The sequence below is a fragment of the Rhinatrema bivittatum genome, chromosome 6, assembly GCF_901001135.1.
Source record: "Rhinatrema bivittatum chromosome 6, aRhiBiv1.1, whole genome shotgun sequence".
In the NCBI taxonomy this organism is placed as follows: Eukaryota; Metazoa; Chordata; class Amphibia; order Gymnophiona; family Rhinatrematidae; genus Rhinatrema; species Rhinatrema bivittatum.
Window position 1 is genome coordinate 264,008,746 of NC_042620.1, and position 18,572 is coordinate 264,027,317.

Here is an 18,572-nt window from a genome sequence, read left to right on the forward strand (position 1 = left end):
CTTACTATATGTAGGGAGCCCGTCAAGTTTTGCTCTGTCTCCATCTGCTGGTGCGGAGTCACAACCCAGGTGTCTGGACTGATCCGGGTACGTACAGGGAACTGACACTCTGCCCAGGAGGCTGCTTGCGCCCTTGTAGAATGTGCTCGTAATCCCTCAGGATCGATTGACCTTTACAAATATAGGCCAACACAATCGTCTCCTTTAAACATAGTGCAATCATGCTCTTAGCTGCTTTGCAACCCTTCTTTGGTTCACTGAATAACACAAAGAGATAGTCCGACCTCCGAAATCCATTAGTCACCTTGAGGTATCGCAAGAGAACGCGACGCACGTCCAAAAAATGAAGCTCCCTTGCATGGGGAGAATCAAACGCCAGGTGCGGAAAGATCAGTAATTCTACCATTTGGCTAAGATGAAAAGCTGAAAGGTAATTACAACAACGTGGTGATTGATGTCAATCTCTCATTACATCAACATATATGTATTACATGAGAGAGAAAATATAATAACAATACAAAAATAATACAAATACAAAATACAAATATATACAAATAAATACAATATATAAACAATATATACAAATAAATACAAATACAATACAAATAATACAAATACAAAATGTTTATTACAATAAATATGTAATGTCTCAGAAAATGTACAATATCAAAAATCAAACAATACATATATCATATAAACAGTATACAATATCCAAAATTTAGCTAATACTAATATCATCATTTATTTATATGTATTTATTTATTTATTTATAGTTTTTTTATATATCGCGGCACATAGTGCACATCACCTCGGTTTACAGCAAACAGTAATTCAGCCATAGGCTTTACAATAAACATAAGTGGAAAAAGCCAAATGCTTGTTTAACAGTTAACTATAATACTGAGGGCGCAGACTCAGATTGTGATAAATTGCAGGAAGACCTTGTGAGACTGGAAAATTGGGCATCAAAATGGCAGATGAAATTTAATGTGGATAAGTACAAGGTGATGCACTTAGGGAAAAATAACCCATGTTATAGTTACACAATGTTAGGTTCCATATTAGGTGCTACTACCCAAGAAAGAGATCTAGGCGTCATAGTGGATAACACATTGAAATCGTCGGTTCAGTGTGCTGCGGCAGTCAAAAAAGCAAACGGAATGTTGGGAATTATTAGAAAGAGAATGGTGAATACAACGGAAAATGTCATAATGCCTCTGTATCGCTCCATGGTGAGACCGCACCTTGAATATTGTGTACAATTCTGGTCGCTGCATCTCAAAAAAGATATAATTGCGATGGCGAAGGTACAGAGAAGGGCTACCAAAATGATAAGGGGAATGGAACAACTCCCCTATGAGGAAAGACTAAAGAGGTTAGGACTTTTCAGCTTGGAGAAGAGACGGCTGAGGGGGGGATATGATAGAGGTGTTTAAAATCATGAGAGGTCTAGAACGGGTAGATTTGAATCGTATATTTACTCTTTCGGATAATAGAAAGACTAGGGGGCACTCCATGAAGTTAGCATGTGGCACATTTAAAACTAATCGGAGAAAATTCTTTTTTACTCAACGCACAATTAAACTCTGGAATTTGTTGCCAGAGGATGTGGTTAGTGCAGTTAATATAGCTGTGTTTAAAAAAGGATTGGATATGTTCTTGGAGGAGAAGTCCATTACCTGCTATTAAGTTGACTTAGAAAATAGCCACTGCTATTACTAGCAACGGTAACATGGAATAGACTTAGTTTTTGGGTACTTGCCAGGTTCTTATGGCCTGGATTGGCCACTGTTGGAAACAGGATGCTGGGCTTGATGGACCCTTGGTCTGACCCAGTATGACATGTTCTTATGTTCTTAATAATTTGTGACAATTCCTATCACTTTAAAGCACATACTTCACCAATGCACAGCTCTTATCATTTTTTTTGATAGGGATATCCTCGACATTGTGTTAAAACACTCATTTAAGCATGGGTTGTACGCTAATCGGCAGAACCTATTTATTAAACAACAAAAGGAACCTATTTCTCACTTGATTTGCACACTTCCATTTTCGGCACGCAGGACTGAGGCAAAATGTATTGTGTTACGTCATTGGGAAGTTTTATCTTCGTTATCTTATTTTGCGAAAAAACCTATTTTTTCAGTAAATAAGGGTAGAAACTTAAGAAACCGTTTGGTTCAGGTAGCAGATAGGCAGGAATGTAGTGTAGGAGGTAACAATCAGCTTCCATGTAATAATTGTTCCATATGCAAACATGTTTTATGTATTCAAGAGTTTACCCACGCACATTTATCTAAGCCTTATGTTATCTCTGGAGCTTTCACATGTTCTTCTAATAATGTCATTTATGTTATTATTTGCCCTTGTTCTTACATCTACACTGGTCAAACAAAACGTTCAGTGAGAAAGCGTATTATTGAACATGAGTAGTGTTTGCATCTTAAAGGAAAATGCCCCTCTTGTTTCACCTTGGTTGTTAGCCTCCTATACTGTGGATGATATAAAATGTTTTGTTATTAAACAATTGTCATGTACAAGAGGAGGAGATATTTCACATAAACTTCGCTGATGAGAACAATGATTTATTTTTACTTGGCAAACCATGTCTCCATATGGTCTTAATGAGGATATTGAGTGGGCAGTATTTATATAGGATAGTGGTATCCACTATTGGTAAGAAAGAATCTGTGTTGAGGTAAAGTAGGTTAGGTCTGGTGGAATTTATTGCTGGCGGGGGAGTGTTTGTATTGTAGGTTAGGGTTTGATTTATTTATTTTTTGGGGGAGTATTTATAGGTCGGGATGTTTATGATATTAGGATGGTTGAGAGTAATTTGAATGGTTAAGTTGGTGGTCGGGTTGATTGGTTTGTTAATGGTTCAATGTATGTTAGAGTTGTTGGATGGTTAAGACGCTTGTTATGTCGGTGCTGACTTTGTGTTTATGCTTCAGTGATTTTATTTTTTTCCTTCAACCAATGTCAAGTACGATCTGTATAAATAATGTATGTGGTATTTTTCATAATGTGATTGGGTAGTTGTGAAGGATTATATACGTCATTGCAACACTAGGAAGTTGAGAGCATTTCGAGTGGTTAAGTCGTCCGTCAGGTCAGATGGTTTATTAATGATGCAATGTATTTAAGAAGTTATTGGATGATTAAGGTGTCCATCACGTCGGCACTAATTGAGTGCTTACGCATTGGTAATTGAATTGTTTTTTCACCAATCAGTGTTAAGCTTGCTCCGTAGAAGAAACTTACCCTGGCAATATTTTGTAACGGGATTGGTTAGTCACAGAAAATTTTATACGTCAGTGGATTGTTGGGCTTTGCTTTGATTGGTTTGAGTGCTTTTTAAAATCTAAGGTTAAGGATGTCGCGTTGCATAGGCATTTGCATTTTGTGTTGCTTCTCTTGCCAGTAAGTGGGGGTTATTGCTCCAAGCCATTTTACTTGGTGTTATTTTGGGTGTTGTTGATAGTTTGATACATCCATAAAATATTCCGGGTGACATCTGAATGTCCAATTTGTTGTTAAATTCAATATACCATCATATCCGTATATCTCAAATGTAATTATAAAAGGTAATTTGTTTTACTGATGTATGAGATATAGTATTACATGGGTTTTTGAATCAAGTGATATGCTGCATGTTCCCTTTATAGTTGCTTTATATCCCTGAAGAAGCCTAATTGGGTGAAACGAGGGTCACTTGGATTCAGATTTAGTTGTGAATATATCTACACTGGATTTTGTTGTGGATACACCTGTTGATACATCGAGTCGGGATGTTTTGAGAGCGAGACCTGTGCTTTTAATTAATTGGAGCATTCACCAATTGGGAATTGAATCAATGAAGGGTACTGTGAATATACTGTTGGATTTAGTCGTGAGCCCACCTTTCAATTGGAAATTGTATTTTGGAGAGTATATTCAGTATGAGTGAATATTTTAAGAGCGTTTTATATGATCATATTTGGTATGAGTGAGTTTTTGGTATGAGTGTATTTTAAGTGGGGAAGTTTGTATGAGTAGAATATTTCAAGTGTGGGTGTATTGGTATGGCGTGTGTTTTAAAGCGATAGGAACTATGCATTGGTGTAGTGTGTGATTTAAAGTGATAGGAATTGTCATGGATTATTACAATATTAGTATCAGGTAAATTTTGGATATTGTATACTGTTTATATGATATATGTATTGTTTTGATTTTGGATATTGTACATTTTCTGAGCACCATTACATATTTATTACAATAAACATTTTTTATATTATTTGTATTATTTTTGTATTGTTGTTATATTTTCTCTCTCATGTAATACATATATAAGATGAAAAGCTGATACGACTTTGGGCAAAAAGGAAGGCACCGCACACAATGAAACTCCTTTATTGGAAAGCCGCAAAAAAAATCTCTGCATAAGGCCTAAAGCTCTGAAAATCGTCTTGCCTAGCAAATCACCACCAGGAGCACCGTCTTCAGGGTAAGATCCTTTAAAGAAGCCCTTCTCAAAAGTTCAAAGGGAGGTCCACACAATACTCAACCAAATTAAGATTCCAGGATGGATGGAGGACGCAAATGCTTCGCTCCTTTAAGAAACCGTACTACATCCAGATGAGAAGCTAAGGGTCTTTCCTGCAACCTCCCTCTGAAATAACCCAAGGCTGCAATCTGGACTCGGAGAGAATTATAAGCTAAACCCTTTAACAAGCTCTCTTGCAAAAAGGCCAAGACCTGGGCAATGTTTGCCTGCAAAGCATCAGTGTCATGGCCCCCACACCAGGACTCAAACACTCTTCAAACTCTGATATATACCAAAGAAGTAGAGAATCTAGCTTGAAGAAGAGTAGTAATCACCAGCTCTGAATACCCCTTCAAGTAGAAATATCATCTCTCAAAAGCCAGGCTGCTAGACAGAAGCGATCCGCCTGCTCCGCAAAGATGGGTCCTTGACGCAGCACTCCCCTCAGATGGCTTAACCGGACAGGTCCGTCCACCGCCAGCTGAACTAGACCTGCAAACCACGGACAGCGTGGCCACTCCGGCAGTACCAGGATCACTCTTCCCGGATGTTGTTCGATGCGGTGCAACACCCGACCTACGAGTGGCCATGGGGGGGGGGGGGGGGAAGACATATAGAAGGAGTCTCCCTGGCTATGGCTGAACCAGAGCATTGATCCTTGAGGAGCCGAACTCCCTCCGGTGGCGGAAAAACCTGGCTGCCTTGGCATTTCTTTGCATTGCCATGAGATCGAATTGGGGCTCACGCCCACCTGCACCGAATGAGGGCAAAAGCTTCTGTTAACAGCTCACATTTCCCCGGGTCCAGCTGTTGTCTGCTGAGGTAATCCACCCGCACATTGTCCACACCTGCCATGTGAGAGGCTGCTAGATGAAGTTCTGTCCAGACAAAGAGTTCCTGAACCTCCTGAGCCACCAAGCGACTCTTCAAACCGCCCTGCCGATTGATATAGGCCACCGTCGTTGCATTGTCCGAGAACACACACACCGCACGTCCCTGAATCTGAAGAAGAAAGAGCAACTGCACTCCCTGGACCGCTCTTGTTTCCATGGTGACTGACTGGGACTCTTCTACTGATGACCATTGTCCTTAGGCTGCAGATCCCTGACATATCACTCCCCAACTGCTGAGACTGGCATCCGTGGTAACTACCACCCAGTCTGGAACTTCCAGATCCATTCCTTTCTCCAAATTGGGACGCGACAGCCACCATGAAACTGGACCTGGATTCGTCCTGGAGCGGCAATGGTAGCTGAAATTCCTCCAACAACAGATTCCAATTGGAAAGGAGTGCCTTCTGAAGAGGACATATGTGAGCAAAAGCCTATGACACCAAATCTAGTGTAGAGGCCATGGAACCTAGCACTTGTAAATAATCCCAGACTTTGGGAACTGGCAGATCCCTCAAACGAACCACTTGCAACTGCAACTTGAGCACCCTTTCTGGAGTCAGAAACACCCTGCCTAACTGGATGTCAAACCACACTTCCAGATAATCCAAGGACTGGGATGGCTCCAGATGGATCTTCACCAGGTTTATCACCCAGCCCAGGGTCATTAGAGGTTCCATCACTCGGCAAATGGAACAGTGATACTTTACCTCCGACTTTGCCCGAATGAGTCAATCGTCCAGGTACAGATGATCTAGTATCCTTTCTCTTCTGAGGGCTGCCGCCACCACCACCATAACCTTTGTGAATGTTCTTTGTGTGGTAGCCAGTCCAAAGGGAAGAGCTTGAAACTGAAAATGCTCTCCTAGCACCTTGAAGCGAAGAAACTTCTGATAGTCTGCTCAGATGGGAATGTGGAGATATGCCTCCTATAGATCCAAGGAGGCATGAAACTCCCCCTTGCGCACCGCTGCAATTACTGAACGCAACATCTCCATCTGAAAGCGCGGCACCCGTAAGGCCGCATTGACCTTTTGCAGATCTAGAATGGGCCGAAAAGATCCTTCCCTTCTTGGGAACCACAAAGTACACATAATACCTTCCTTGACCTTGCTCTTCCTGAGGCACTGGGATGAAGGCTTCCAATTGCTGCAGCCGTACTATGGTGTCTCACACCGCCGCCTGCTTGCCAGGCGGAGTGCAATGGGACACAACAAAGGCCTCTTTGAGAGGGTGTGAAAATTCTAAAGCGTAGCCATCCTTTATTACTTCCAGAATCCACTGGCTGGAAGTGATTCTGGTCCACTCCTTGTAAAAATGGGACAACCTTCCTCCGACAGCTTCCCAGGAGGAATGGACCAGCCCGCTTCACTGGACAGGTTTCGCACCTCCAGAACCCCATCTGGAACTATCTCTGGCTGGCCTATGGGTCCCTCGAAAGGACTGCTGTCTTCCTGAACCCTGCTTCTGCGTGGATCCAGAAGAACTTCTGTTGGAGCGAAATCTCCTTATCTCACGGAAGGAACCGCTGCTGTTCCTGGATCTTCAGAGCCAGGCCCGGAATGGCCTGGAGGGCGGAGGGCTCTGCCGAGTCCATGACCTTGGCAACCTGTTGCGTTGGAGATGGACCCTTAGCCCAAAGTGGGGTTGACGCTACCCAGGGCAAGCCCTATGGGTCCCCACCGTCGGGAGGCGGAGCTGGCTGGGAGACGGAGGCCGACTGGAGTTTTGCTAATACCAGCCTTTGTTCCCCGCAGGTTGAGCCCTTGGGTGCCGGGGGCCGGCTGGTCTTAGGTGGGCATCCATCAGACGACTCCCAGTTGAAGAGGTTGGTAGCCAGGGACCAGCAGAGGTATCAGGAAGACCGAAGTAGGCCTGGACGAGGCAGGGATCCAGAGACCGAAGCGCCAAGGAGGGCCAGGAACAAGAACGGGTGGCGCCCAAGTAGTAGTAGACCAGAGCCTGAGGGGGCCAAGATCAGGAAGATACCAAAAGGCATAATGAAGAACAGGCTGGTGTCAGGGCAGGCAGCTGAATAGGCGAGGTACCGAGTTCAACAGAGCGAGGGTCAAAGCCGGGAGTCAATCCAAAGCGTAGTCCAAAACATAATAAGGGTCAAAGCCAGAGGTCAGTCCTGAGCGTGGCCCAGACGTAGCAAGGGTGAAAGCCAGAGGTCAGTCCTGAGCGAGGTCCAGATGTAGCAAGGGTCAAAGCCAGAGGTCAGTCCAAGCAAGGCTAGGAAGGGACCAGGAACAAGTCAGGAACAGGAACCAGGAACGAAGTCAGGAACAAGCAACGAGCACACGACAAGCGTGGAGACCTGTTGCCAAGGCAAGGAACTAGTGGCGGGCCCTGCCTTAAGTAGCAGGGCCTGGTGACGTCATCATCTGGGGCCGCGGGTTAGTTTCCCGCTGTGGCCCCTTTAAAGGACGGCAAGGTGCGCGCCTAGAGGGCAGCAGGATGGTGGACGGCGGCGTCCCCACGTGGGGAGACCCGCTGGGAGCTGGGGAGGTCCACGGTGGAGCCAGGAACGGCCGAGGAGGCAATGGAGGCTCGGGAGCATAGGCAGCTGTGGGCCAGGACTGGGAGCTGGGGGTGAGTAGGCCTGGTCGCAGGCCTGCTGCGGACGGGACCCGCAACACTTAGCTCTAGAAGGTTTATATGGAGCCTTTGCTCTTGTATGCTACAAGTTCCTTGAGAGTTCTCCAATCTTGAGTAGAGCATCCATTATCAGTACCTGTCAAGGCTGGGGAGGATAAAAAGGTGGCCAAAAAGAAGATCTGAAAATTTAGTACACCATCTCAATGAACAGATAAGATGCCTGGAAATTTGTATTCTGTGAGAAACTGGCTGTGAATGTTGGTTTCAGTGAAGCTTCACATGGCATTGAACTTACCTCATGTGGAGATGTGCAAAAGATGTAACATGAACTGTGGCCATCTTGGATGATACTGTAATGCGGACACATAAAGAGTGAACTATGCAAGTTAACATGTTTATCCTTTGGAGAGGAAGGAATGCTCTTCCCTTCTGGGTAAGTGTGCACCTATGAAGCCCAACTGACAAGTTGGAATCAGGTTTGACTTTTGGAAATTGATAATGAACCCCAGTGAGAAGAGGTTTGCTGCACAAAATTCTTCCAGCAATTACAAATGCCACACATCAGACCACGCAAGACCAGGTAGGAGAAGCAGCAAAACCTGCCTCATGGCTGCTGACTAATCTGGCTAATCTGTGCCAGCACTACAAGCAAATTCAAAACTTGCAGGTCAGCACATACTCCTGCTGAACTCATAAAATCAGCAGGCAGGAAGTGCTGGTCTCCAGTTTTATGGTAAATCTGTTTTTATTATTTTATAAAAGAGAAACATGAACATCAGTATAGCATGACAGTAGTGTAGTACAGATGAAAAAGAGCAGTCGGCAGACACAGACTGTTCAATTAGGTGATGCAGAATGGAGTGGATTCTGGTTAAGGCGCAATGAGGAGTGGAAGCTGGGGCAAGGGCGGGCAATAGGCAGGGGAACCGGTTGTGGGGGAGGGGGGGGGTCAAGAGGCAAGAGGAGTGGATGCTAGGAAAGAATGGGGTGTGGTAGGTGCAGATGCTGAGTAAGAAGGGGAAAGAGACAAGGGGCGATGCTGTGGAAGAAGGAAGGAGCCAAGGGAAAAGATGCTTGGGAAAGGGGAGCAAGAGATGGTAACAGATGCTGGGGTAGAGGCGTGGAACAAATTCAGGGTAAGAAAGGAAAGATGGGGTTAAGTATGCTGGGAATGAGAATGGTAAATAAGGAAGGCGCGTGGAAGCTGAGGAAGATAGAAGTGAATGATTGGTGGAAGTAAAGGGTAAGAATGGGAAAGGAGGCAATATAATGGTAAGAATGGGAAAGTGGGCATTATATGGAGGAAGGATGATTTGGAGGTAGTAGGGTGGGAAGGGTAAGAGAGTGAAAAGTGAAGTAGAAGGGCAGTTGAAAGACCTAAAAGATGTGAAAAAAGCTAGGGAGGAATGAGACGACATGGCAATTAAAGAAATGAGATGGAAGCTGAGAAGAGAAAGATGGAGAGAATGAGGGATAGAGTTCAGGTCCCTGGTGAAGGAGTTAATTGATGGTGCTATGATAGGAACAGTTCATGAGTGGGAGTTAATTTGTATAAACAACACAAGGTGGAGGGTCACTCACATACCCCTTCTCACTTGCTTACTTGCACATGCCCTGGGAAAAATTAGGAATAAAATTACTCCAGAGGCCCAAAGATTATCTCCTAAATCCAAAGCTCCTCAGACACATACTTCAGTTATTTGTACTCTAGAGCAGCGGTTCCCAAACCTTTCCTGGGGGGACCCCATGGAAGTTAGGTTTTCAGGATATCTGCAATGAATGTCCATGAAATAAATTTGTAGGCAATGGAAGAAGTACATGCATATCTATCTCATACATATTCATTGCAGATATCCTGAAAATTCAACTGGCTTGGGGTCCCCAGGATTGGTTTGGGAACCACTCTCAGAGTATCTTTTAACCCTATCACCTCCCAAACACATACCTCAGCTGCATGTATTCCAGGTTACTGAGTTTGGCAGAACTCATCGTCACTATGTGGACAGCATGGGAGGTGGTACTGCGATGCACAAAGCCCTGGGAGTGCAAGAACATCAGTGCTTCACACACTTGTAGCAGGAGACGGATGATCATCTCATACTGAAGCACTGGGAACTCACTACGCTATGAGAGAAAAACAGGGAGTCAAGATAGCATGGTCATACAATACTGAAAAACAAGGGCGTTACAGAGGAAGTATTCTATATTCAAGGTCAAGTTACTCCTGCCATTCCAGAATCACAAAACGCTTCTTAGCATAATCACGGCAGAGGTTCAAGTATTTGCAAGCCTCAGAACTCACTGCTTTCCCTCCTATCCTCACTGCTCCTATATCCTATGAGGTTTCTCACATAGTCTTATGGCTTAGTGTATCCAAATTGGTTAATTTTGTATATTCCATAACAAGAGTGAACCTTATTTGGAAGCCAAAGTATGCTGGATACAATTTCCATCTCTTTTAAATAATTGTATTGTGCCAGAGTATCCTTTTGGCATTTGTAAGATGGCACAGAACTAGGCAGTATATAAAGGAGGACTTGGTCTTTTTTATCAGATTGATGGCACTTATTTATTTATTTATTATTTATTTTTAGTTTTTTATATACCGATGTTCCTGTATAATATACATATCGCACCGGTTTACAAGGAACTGAAACAGTCGCCTCTGGGGCGTCATACATTGGAACAAGTTGAAAAAAAGAACTTACAGAGAGATAAAAAAAGGACTACATTCAAAGAGACTATTAGCAGAAATAAATAAAGTATAAACTCAAAAACATATGTACAGAGGGATAGATGGGCCGGGGTCTATAATGTCATCGACTTCATCGGGCCTTAGCTCTGCGGGAACGCTTGGGCGAAAAGCCAAGTCTTTAGCTTCTTTTTGAATGTCATGAGGCAGGGTTCTTGTCGGAGGTCCGGAGGGAGCGAGTTCCAAAGTGGGGGACCAGCAGTGGAAAGGGCGCGTTTCCTCACTGAGGTTTTTGCCGGCTGGGTGTGTAGCATGTTCTTGTACGCACTTCTTACAGGTCTCTTAGTAATGTGCTGCTGCAGTTGAAAAGTTAGGTTGAGGGGGGAGATGTTGTGTAGGGCCTTGTGTATCATCATGAGGGCTTTGAAATGAATCCTGAATTTAATAGGCAGCCAGTGAAGGTTCTGGAGGATGGGGGTGACGTGATCCCTTTTCTTGGTGTTTGTAAGGATTCTGGCCGTCGCGTTCTGGGCCATCTGAAGTGGTTTGATGGAGCTAGCTGGAAGGCCCAGAAGGAGTGAGTTGCAGTAATCCAGCTTCGGGAGGATGATGGATTGAAGTACCAGGCGGAAGTCTCGGAAGTGCAGAAGTGGTTTTAATTTTTTTAATACTTGCAATTTAAAGAAGCATTCTTTGGTAGTATTGTTTCTATTTCTATTTCTGTACTTTCCTGCCATGTTCTCCTTTTCTCTGATTGTGTATCTTGATGATCTTTTGTCTTTCCATATGTAGTACAGCACAATTGCTTGGAACTAATAATGCAAAAAGCAAAGACATTTTTGTATTTTGCTGCTTTACTACTGGCATCAAGATATTTATATGCTGGTATGTCACATGAGTTTTGGTAAATTTGTGACACCTCCCACTAGGAAGTGTCAAACCTCTTCTACCACTCCCTCTCTTTTCTGACCTCACCTTCAAGTTTGTTTAGACTCTGAGACCTGCTAGTAAGAGACAATTTTAGGAGCCCTTACATACATGTGCTGAACATTTTATAGACAACATATATGTCATAGTTATTTTGTGCAAAGAGAGGGCGGAGTAGAAAGCACACACATATAGGTAATTAGCAAAAAAATAATGTGCGGCAAAAGGAATGAGACCATGCCTGAGATCTAGAGGGGGTATTCCGCTGAAAAGACCCACGTGGCTTGTTGTAATTGCACTGACCTCTGAAACGAGAGCACGAAGGAAAAAAGGATTTGGACTGTTTAGGGCAGTCCTCAGGCAGCTTATGAACCTTGTTGTCTCCCAAGGATTTAATAAGCTGTTCCAGGTCCTCCCCAAAAAGCAACTTACCTTTAAAGGGAAGAGAGCCCAACTGCAACTTAGAAGAGGAATCCGCCGCCCAGTTACGTAGCCAAAGGAGTCGCCTAGCGGAGACCGCAGAGACCATGGCTCTTGCCTGCACCCGAAGGAGATCATAAAGGGCATCAGCGCCATATGCAATTGCCCCTACGAGCCGCTCTGCTTGTTCGGCCTCTGCAGCTGGAGATTCTGGGCGCTGAGTAATTGCTGAACCCACCTAAGGCTCGCCCGCTGCATGAGACTGCTACACATCGTCGCGCGGACCCCTAAGGACAGCACCTCGAAGATTCGCTTGAGATATAGCTCCAACTTGCGGTCTTGAAGATCTTTTAAAGCCGTCGAACCCACCGGGATGGTAGTACATTTGATGACCACGGACACTGAAGCATCAACCTTGGGGACTTTAAGCATGTCGAGGGCCGGATCTGGCAGGGGATACAGCTTATTCATCGCCCTGCCCACCCGGAGGCCAGAATCGGGGGATACCCATTCCCGGAGTAGGAGCTGCATAAGCATAGGATGAAAAGGGAAGGTAAGAGGCAGAGCCCGTAAACCAGCTAGGACCGGATCCACGGTGCGGGAAGTGGATGCACTGGCAGAAGTGGAGGCACTGGTGGTAGCTTCTGGTGGGACTTCAATCCCTAGTTCATCCAGAACAAAGGGAATAAGCGGATCCAGCTCCTCGCGTTTAAATAACCGCAGGAACTGTGGGTCATCTCCTTCTACGGATGGATTCACAAGCATCAGATCCGGATCTGAATCAGAATCTGGCAAAGGAGCAGGCTGTGGAGGGTGAAGAGTAATAGTGCCCCCGGGTACAGTGCGGACCCTAGTAGCCCCCTGTGGGTCCGTTGGGCCAGAGCCCTGGCCACCGACCAAATGAGGAATCTTAGCCGGGGGTGGGCCCGGAATGGGATCCCCCTGTGCCTCCAAGCTGGCCAAAAAAGACCTGTGTAGAAGGAGCACAAACTCTGGAAAAACCATGGTAAGGCTTGTCAGGTACCTGTGGGGGAGGGGCCCCTTGAGAATCAAAATTTGTAACAGGGGGGCCCATGGGGCTTAAGTCAAGTGGAGAGTGTAATAAATCAGACTCCCCTCCCCCCTGAGGCTCTGAAACTGCTTCGAGGTCCGGGCACAAAATAGCCACCGTTCCCGCGATTTTCTGAGGGAGGGCGGCCCGGACGCACGCTTAGCGACCCGACCCGAGTCGTCGACTTAGAAGCAGTCCCGGAGGGTCCTTCCCCTCTGGGTAAGCAGACATAGCAGAGCCCTTCGCAGGACAGCCATGAAGCAGGCTCCCCGCAGACGAGGCAAAGAGGTGACCTCGGCATCGGGCGGCAAGAAATCAGCTGAGCTGAAAAAAATAGTGAAGCGCAGGAGCCAGAAAAACAGCTGTGAGGCGCTTAAATCCCTGCCGGTCAGCGTAACAGCCGCATAAATAGACTTTTTCCCTCTGCTTCGGATTAAAACAAGCAGAAATACTGTCTCCTTTAATCCCCTTTGTTTTGTTTTTTTTTGTTTTTAAAACTTTGTTGAACTTTCACCACAACAGAGGAATGGCAACGTCTCTGCAAGGGGACCTGAGGTAAGAACATCTCAGTAGAGACCAAAAGAGTAAGGGGGAGTGACTGGACCACCAGTATCACCGCTGTGCAGGGAAATTGTTATGGCTACCGGGAAATGAAGTCCTAGGCTGAATAATCAAGGGGAATTCCCCCCTAGGACTCCTTAAGAGCTAGGAGACAGAACTGTCTCCTGTAAATTTAAAAACTCTGTTCCAACTATTTTTTTTTTAATATTTTAATACTTGCTTCACCCTATGTAGGAGAAGAAAACACTGAAATATCTCTGAGGAGAGGAACTGCAGCTTCGTCTGACTGCATCTGCTGGAACCACAGAAATACTGAGGAGCGCAGGGTGTGCTATGCCCATATATGGGCTTTAAACAAATCATTGATAAACCTACCCATAAAGCAGGTCATACCCTCGACCTCATCTTCGTCAACTCCAATATTTCATACAACAATGTTCCGATCTGTACCCCCATTCCCTGGTCAGACCACTCACTGATTTCAACAACCCTCACGACTCAAGGGAATCCTCAGCCTCCTCAGCCCCTCTCCACCATCCACTTCAGGAAAACTTGTACGTCTGACACGCTCAGAGATCTTCTCTCCAAAGAACTACCCAACCTGGACACCACCAACCCCAACACGGCCCTTCTGTCATGGCACAATATCACAGAATCGATCGCAAATAAAGTTTGCCCTAAAGCAGTGAAAACAATCAACCCAATGCATAAAAAGAAGCAACCCTGGTTCTCCTCCGAACTTAAGCAGATAAAACAAGACCTCAGACACAAAGAAAGTGATTGGCGTAAGTCCCCCAATTCCACGACTCTAACCAACTACAAACACATATTACATCTCTACAAGAATTCCATCTTACGGACAAAAAGAGACTTCTATGCCAGCAGAATCCACGAACTCCAATTCAATGCCAGGACCCTGTTCTCATATGTCTCCCAACTCACTAAATCCCCCACCCACGTCATACCAGATGACCAAGCACAATCCAAAGCAAATGAACTAGCACTTTTCTTCCAGAAAAAAACTGCAGACACTCTAGCTCGCCTTCCCACCAACACAACCTCCCCCATCCCTACCCACGACTCCATTCCTCACCCTGGAGCTAACCTAGATTCTTTTGAACCAACTACCCCACTTGAGATCGAATCCTTACTTAAGAAGCTGAAACCTTCCAACCACCCATCAGATCACATTCCAACTAAACTTCTGCTTCTCATCCCAACGACTATCTCCAGACCTTTGACCAATATCATAAACTGCTCACTCTCCCAAGGAATATACCCCGACAGACTAAAAACAGCCTCCCTCAAACCCCTACTAAAGAAACCTAACCTGGACACGAGAGATCCCGCCAATTTCCGCCCCATATCTAACCTTCCTTTTCTGGCCAAAATCACGGAGAAACTGGTAAATACGCAACTCTCAGATTATCTGGAAGAACACAATATCCTCTATCCATCCCAATATGGTTTTCGTAAATCATTAAGCACAGAATCCCTCCTTATCTCACTCTCGGACCACATCATCATGGGCCTTGACAAAGGTCTGTCATTCATCCTGATCCTTCTAGATATCTCCGCAGCCTTTGACACCGTGAACCACACCATCCTACTAAATCGGCTTTCAGAAATCGGATTATCAGGATCTGCACACAAATGGTTCTCCTCCTTCCTCAGCAACAGGAGTTTTAAGGTAAACATTAATAATAAAGAATCTTCAGACGTCAAATCAACTTTAGGCGTACCGCAAGGATCCTCCCTGTCCCCCACCCTCTTCAATATCTATCTCCTCCCCCTCTGCCAGCTGCTTACAAAACTAAAATTAATCCACTACCTCTATGCAGACGACGTACAGATTCTGATCCCCATAACAGAATCACTCTCTAAAACGCTCTCATACTGGGAAAGCTGCTTTCAAGCTATTAACTGCCTACTCTCCGGTCTTAACCTAGTCCTCAATGCATCTAAGACAGAACTACTTCTCATTTCCCCCGACCACTCAGCCCTAACCCATCCGACATCATCCAACACCCAGATCTCACAAGTAAGGGACCTAGGAGTCATCCTTGATAACCACCTGAATCTAAAGAAATCCATCAACAACACCGCCAAGGATTGTTTCTATAGACTTCAAGTTATGAAAAGGCTCAAACCTCTCCTCCATTTCCAGGATTTTAGGACCGTCCTCCAAACCACACTCTTTTCCAAAACAGATTACTGCAACGCTCTCCTTCTCGGACACCCTTTCTCCTCCATCAAACCATTACAGATGCTCCAGAATTCGGCAGCCAGAATCCTAACCAACACCAACAGAGGTTCGCACATCACTCCCATACTACGGAACCTTCACTGGCTGCCAATAAAATATAGAATAATGCACAAGGCCCTCACCACAATTCATAAAACCATATACAACCAGCAACAACTAGACCTCCAGATTCCTCTCAAATTATATTCATCCTCAAGACCTATAAGAGAAGCGTACAAAGGTACCCTGCAAGTTCCCCCAACAAAAGCCACGTGACTATCATACACCAAAGAACGAGCATTCTCTACGGCAGGTCCAACTATCTGGAACAATATGCCCACTGACCTCAGACTAGAACCTTGCCTTCGAACTTTCCGCAAAAAACTTAAGACCTGGCTCTTCCTCCAGGCCTTCCCCTAACTTTCTAAGCCATTAATTGTCAACCTGACAGGACTCTGCTTTACCGGCTAACGCCCCGCTATGTTTAGACATTATAATTAAGCCGCCGTTTCTTTTGTTTCATTGCCTTTTCTAGTTCTCTTCAGTTACACTGTCCTATACCTCTGACTAGCCTAGCCTCCAAGTTAACTACCCTTGTTATATGTAACTTCCGCTTCTAGTGAATTGTTCTTGTTTAGGTTATACCCTTTGTTACATGTAAACCGATCTGATATGAAATTTTTTTCATGAAGGTCGGTATAGAAAAGTGTTAAATAAATATATGGTATTGCCTTTCAGTTATTTTTTTTTCTGGTTCCATCTGCTGGACAGGGGACACAACCCGCTGTCTGGACTGATCCGGGTACGTACAGGGAACTCTGAATTTAGGCTGTCATCGGGCCCACTGACATCACTTCCTCCTCAAATGCCTATATTTTATTCTGTGCTATTAAAGCACTTTTTACTAATGGTGTCAGACTTAGTACTTGGATCTTTTCCTCTCATTGTTTTATAATGAAAAGTTGAACCTTTATTTCTAAGTATCTTTTTAATTCTTTTGTGCTGCGTTCCTGAGTTAGAGAAGTTTCAGATTTTGTTAATGTAATGTAATGTAATTGTTTCTCAATAAAGGTTGATTTGTGTAGACCAAATGCCATTTGATGTCATCAGAGAAATATTTTAGTATTTGAAATTTTTCTTCTAGATGGCTGTTGTAAGAACTACAGAGTTTCAAGTCATTTATGAACAGTAAATGAGATATCTGTAAATCATTCCTTTTTATGGGATTAAAGAAGAATCCACAGCTCAAGCAGTTAATGAGATTCTGTGGGTTTAGTGCTAGAGCAAATCTACCTGAAATATTTCTCTTTGGATCTTGAGGTCAGACAATGCATTGACCATTCCCATAGTTCTACAAAGGTATGATCTGACACACATTTTCATTGTTGCGATTCCTGGCCGAGGGCTACTCCCTATCTCCCTCGGAGCTCCGGAGCAGGGCCTTCCCCCGGTGCGACGGGCGGCGCGCGGACCACGGCATGCTTTCCCCGGCGTCTCTACTACTGCATCGGGGAGAGCGCAGCAGGTCCCGCCTCTTAAAGGGGCCACAGCGCGTGGTCCAGGCCGGCCCCGGAAGATGACGTCAAGACCCAGGGAGATTTAAACCTCTCCCTGGGTTCTAGCAGACGCCTTTGCAATAAGGTTCCTGTATGCTTACTGGTTCTTCTCTGCTTTGCCTGCCACCTGCCTTGACCCGGACTCTGCTTTGCCTGCCGCCTGCCTTGACCTTGCCTGGACCCGGACTTTGCTTTGCCTGCCGCCTGCCTTGACCCTGCCTGAACCCGGACTCTGCTTTGCCTGCCGCCTGCCTTGACCCTGCCTGAACCCGGACTTTGCTTTGCCTGCCGCCTGCCTTGACCCTGCCTGGACCCGGACTTTGCTTTGCCTGCCGCCTGCCTTGACCCTGCCTGGACCCGGACTCTGCTTTGCCCGCCGCCTGCCTTGACCCTGCCTGGACCCGGACTTTGCTTTGCCTGCCTTGACCCTGCCTGGACCTGGACTCTGTTTTGCCAGCCACCTGCCCTGACCCTGCCTGGACCCGGACCTTGTTTGCTGGCCGCCTGCCTAGATCCTGCTTGGACTCAGTTCCTGCTTGCTACCACTTGCCTAGACACAACCCTAGACATTGCTGCTCCACCTTCCGGAGAGGAGTTCATCAGGACTATTCCTCGGTGAGTACCTTCCGGACTAAGGGTCCACATAACAACTGAGAACAGATTGCAAAGGCCATGGACCCAGTGGACTTGACAGGGCTCCAGGCTATTCCAGGCCTGGCTCAGCAACTTATGCAACAAAGGCAACAGCAACAACAGCAACAACAGTGCCTAGAGAATTTGACTGCCATGGTTGAACGTTTGGCAAACCGCCTTATTGCGGCCCGTGGAGCAGAGGCTGCTGTTCCTACTCCTGCAATTCCAAACAGTACTAGTGCAGTAACCCACTTGCCTGCTCCATCTCGATATGCCGGGGATGCCAAACAATGTCGAGGATTTCTGAACCATTGCTTCATCCGGTTCTCGCTACAGGAACAACAATTCCCTACAGATCGGGTTAAGACGTCCTTCATCATTTTCTTGCTAGATGGGAAGGCCCTAGCCTGGGCATCCCCGATCTGGGAACGTGGGGACTCCATTTTGGGCGACCTGCCATGATTTGTT

The 18,572-nt window shown here is 45.5% G+C and overlaps 1 protein-coding gene across 2 annotated transcripts in view; it reads right to left on the minus strand.

Moving 5' to 3' along the window:
• LOC115094242 (inactive serine/threonine-protein kinase TEX14-like) overlaps positions 1-18,572 on the minus strand; it is a 285,279-nt gene that overhangs the window by 146,648 nt on the left and 120,059 nt on the right. For both annotated transcript variants that reach the window (XM_029607078.1, XM_029607080.1), the window contains exon 9: positions 9,965-10,143. In XM_029607078.1, the coding sequence (XP_029462938.1) occupies positions 9,965-10,143 (179 nt within the window). The remainder of the gene's footprint in view (positions 1-9,964; positions 10,144-18,572) is intronic.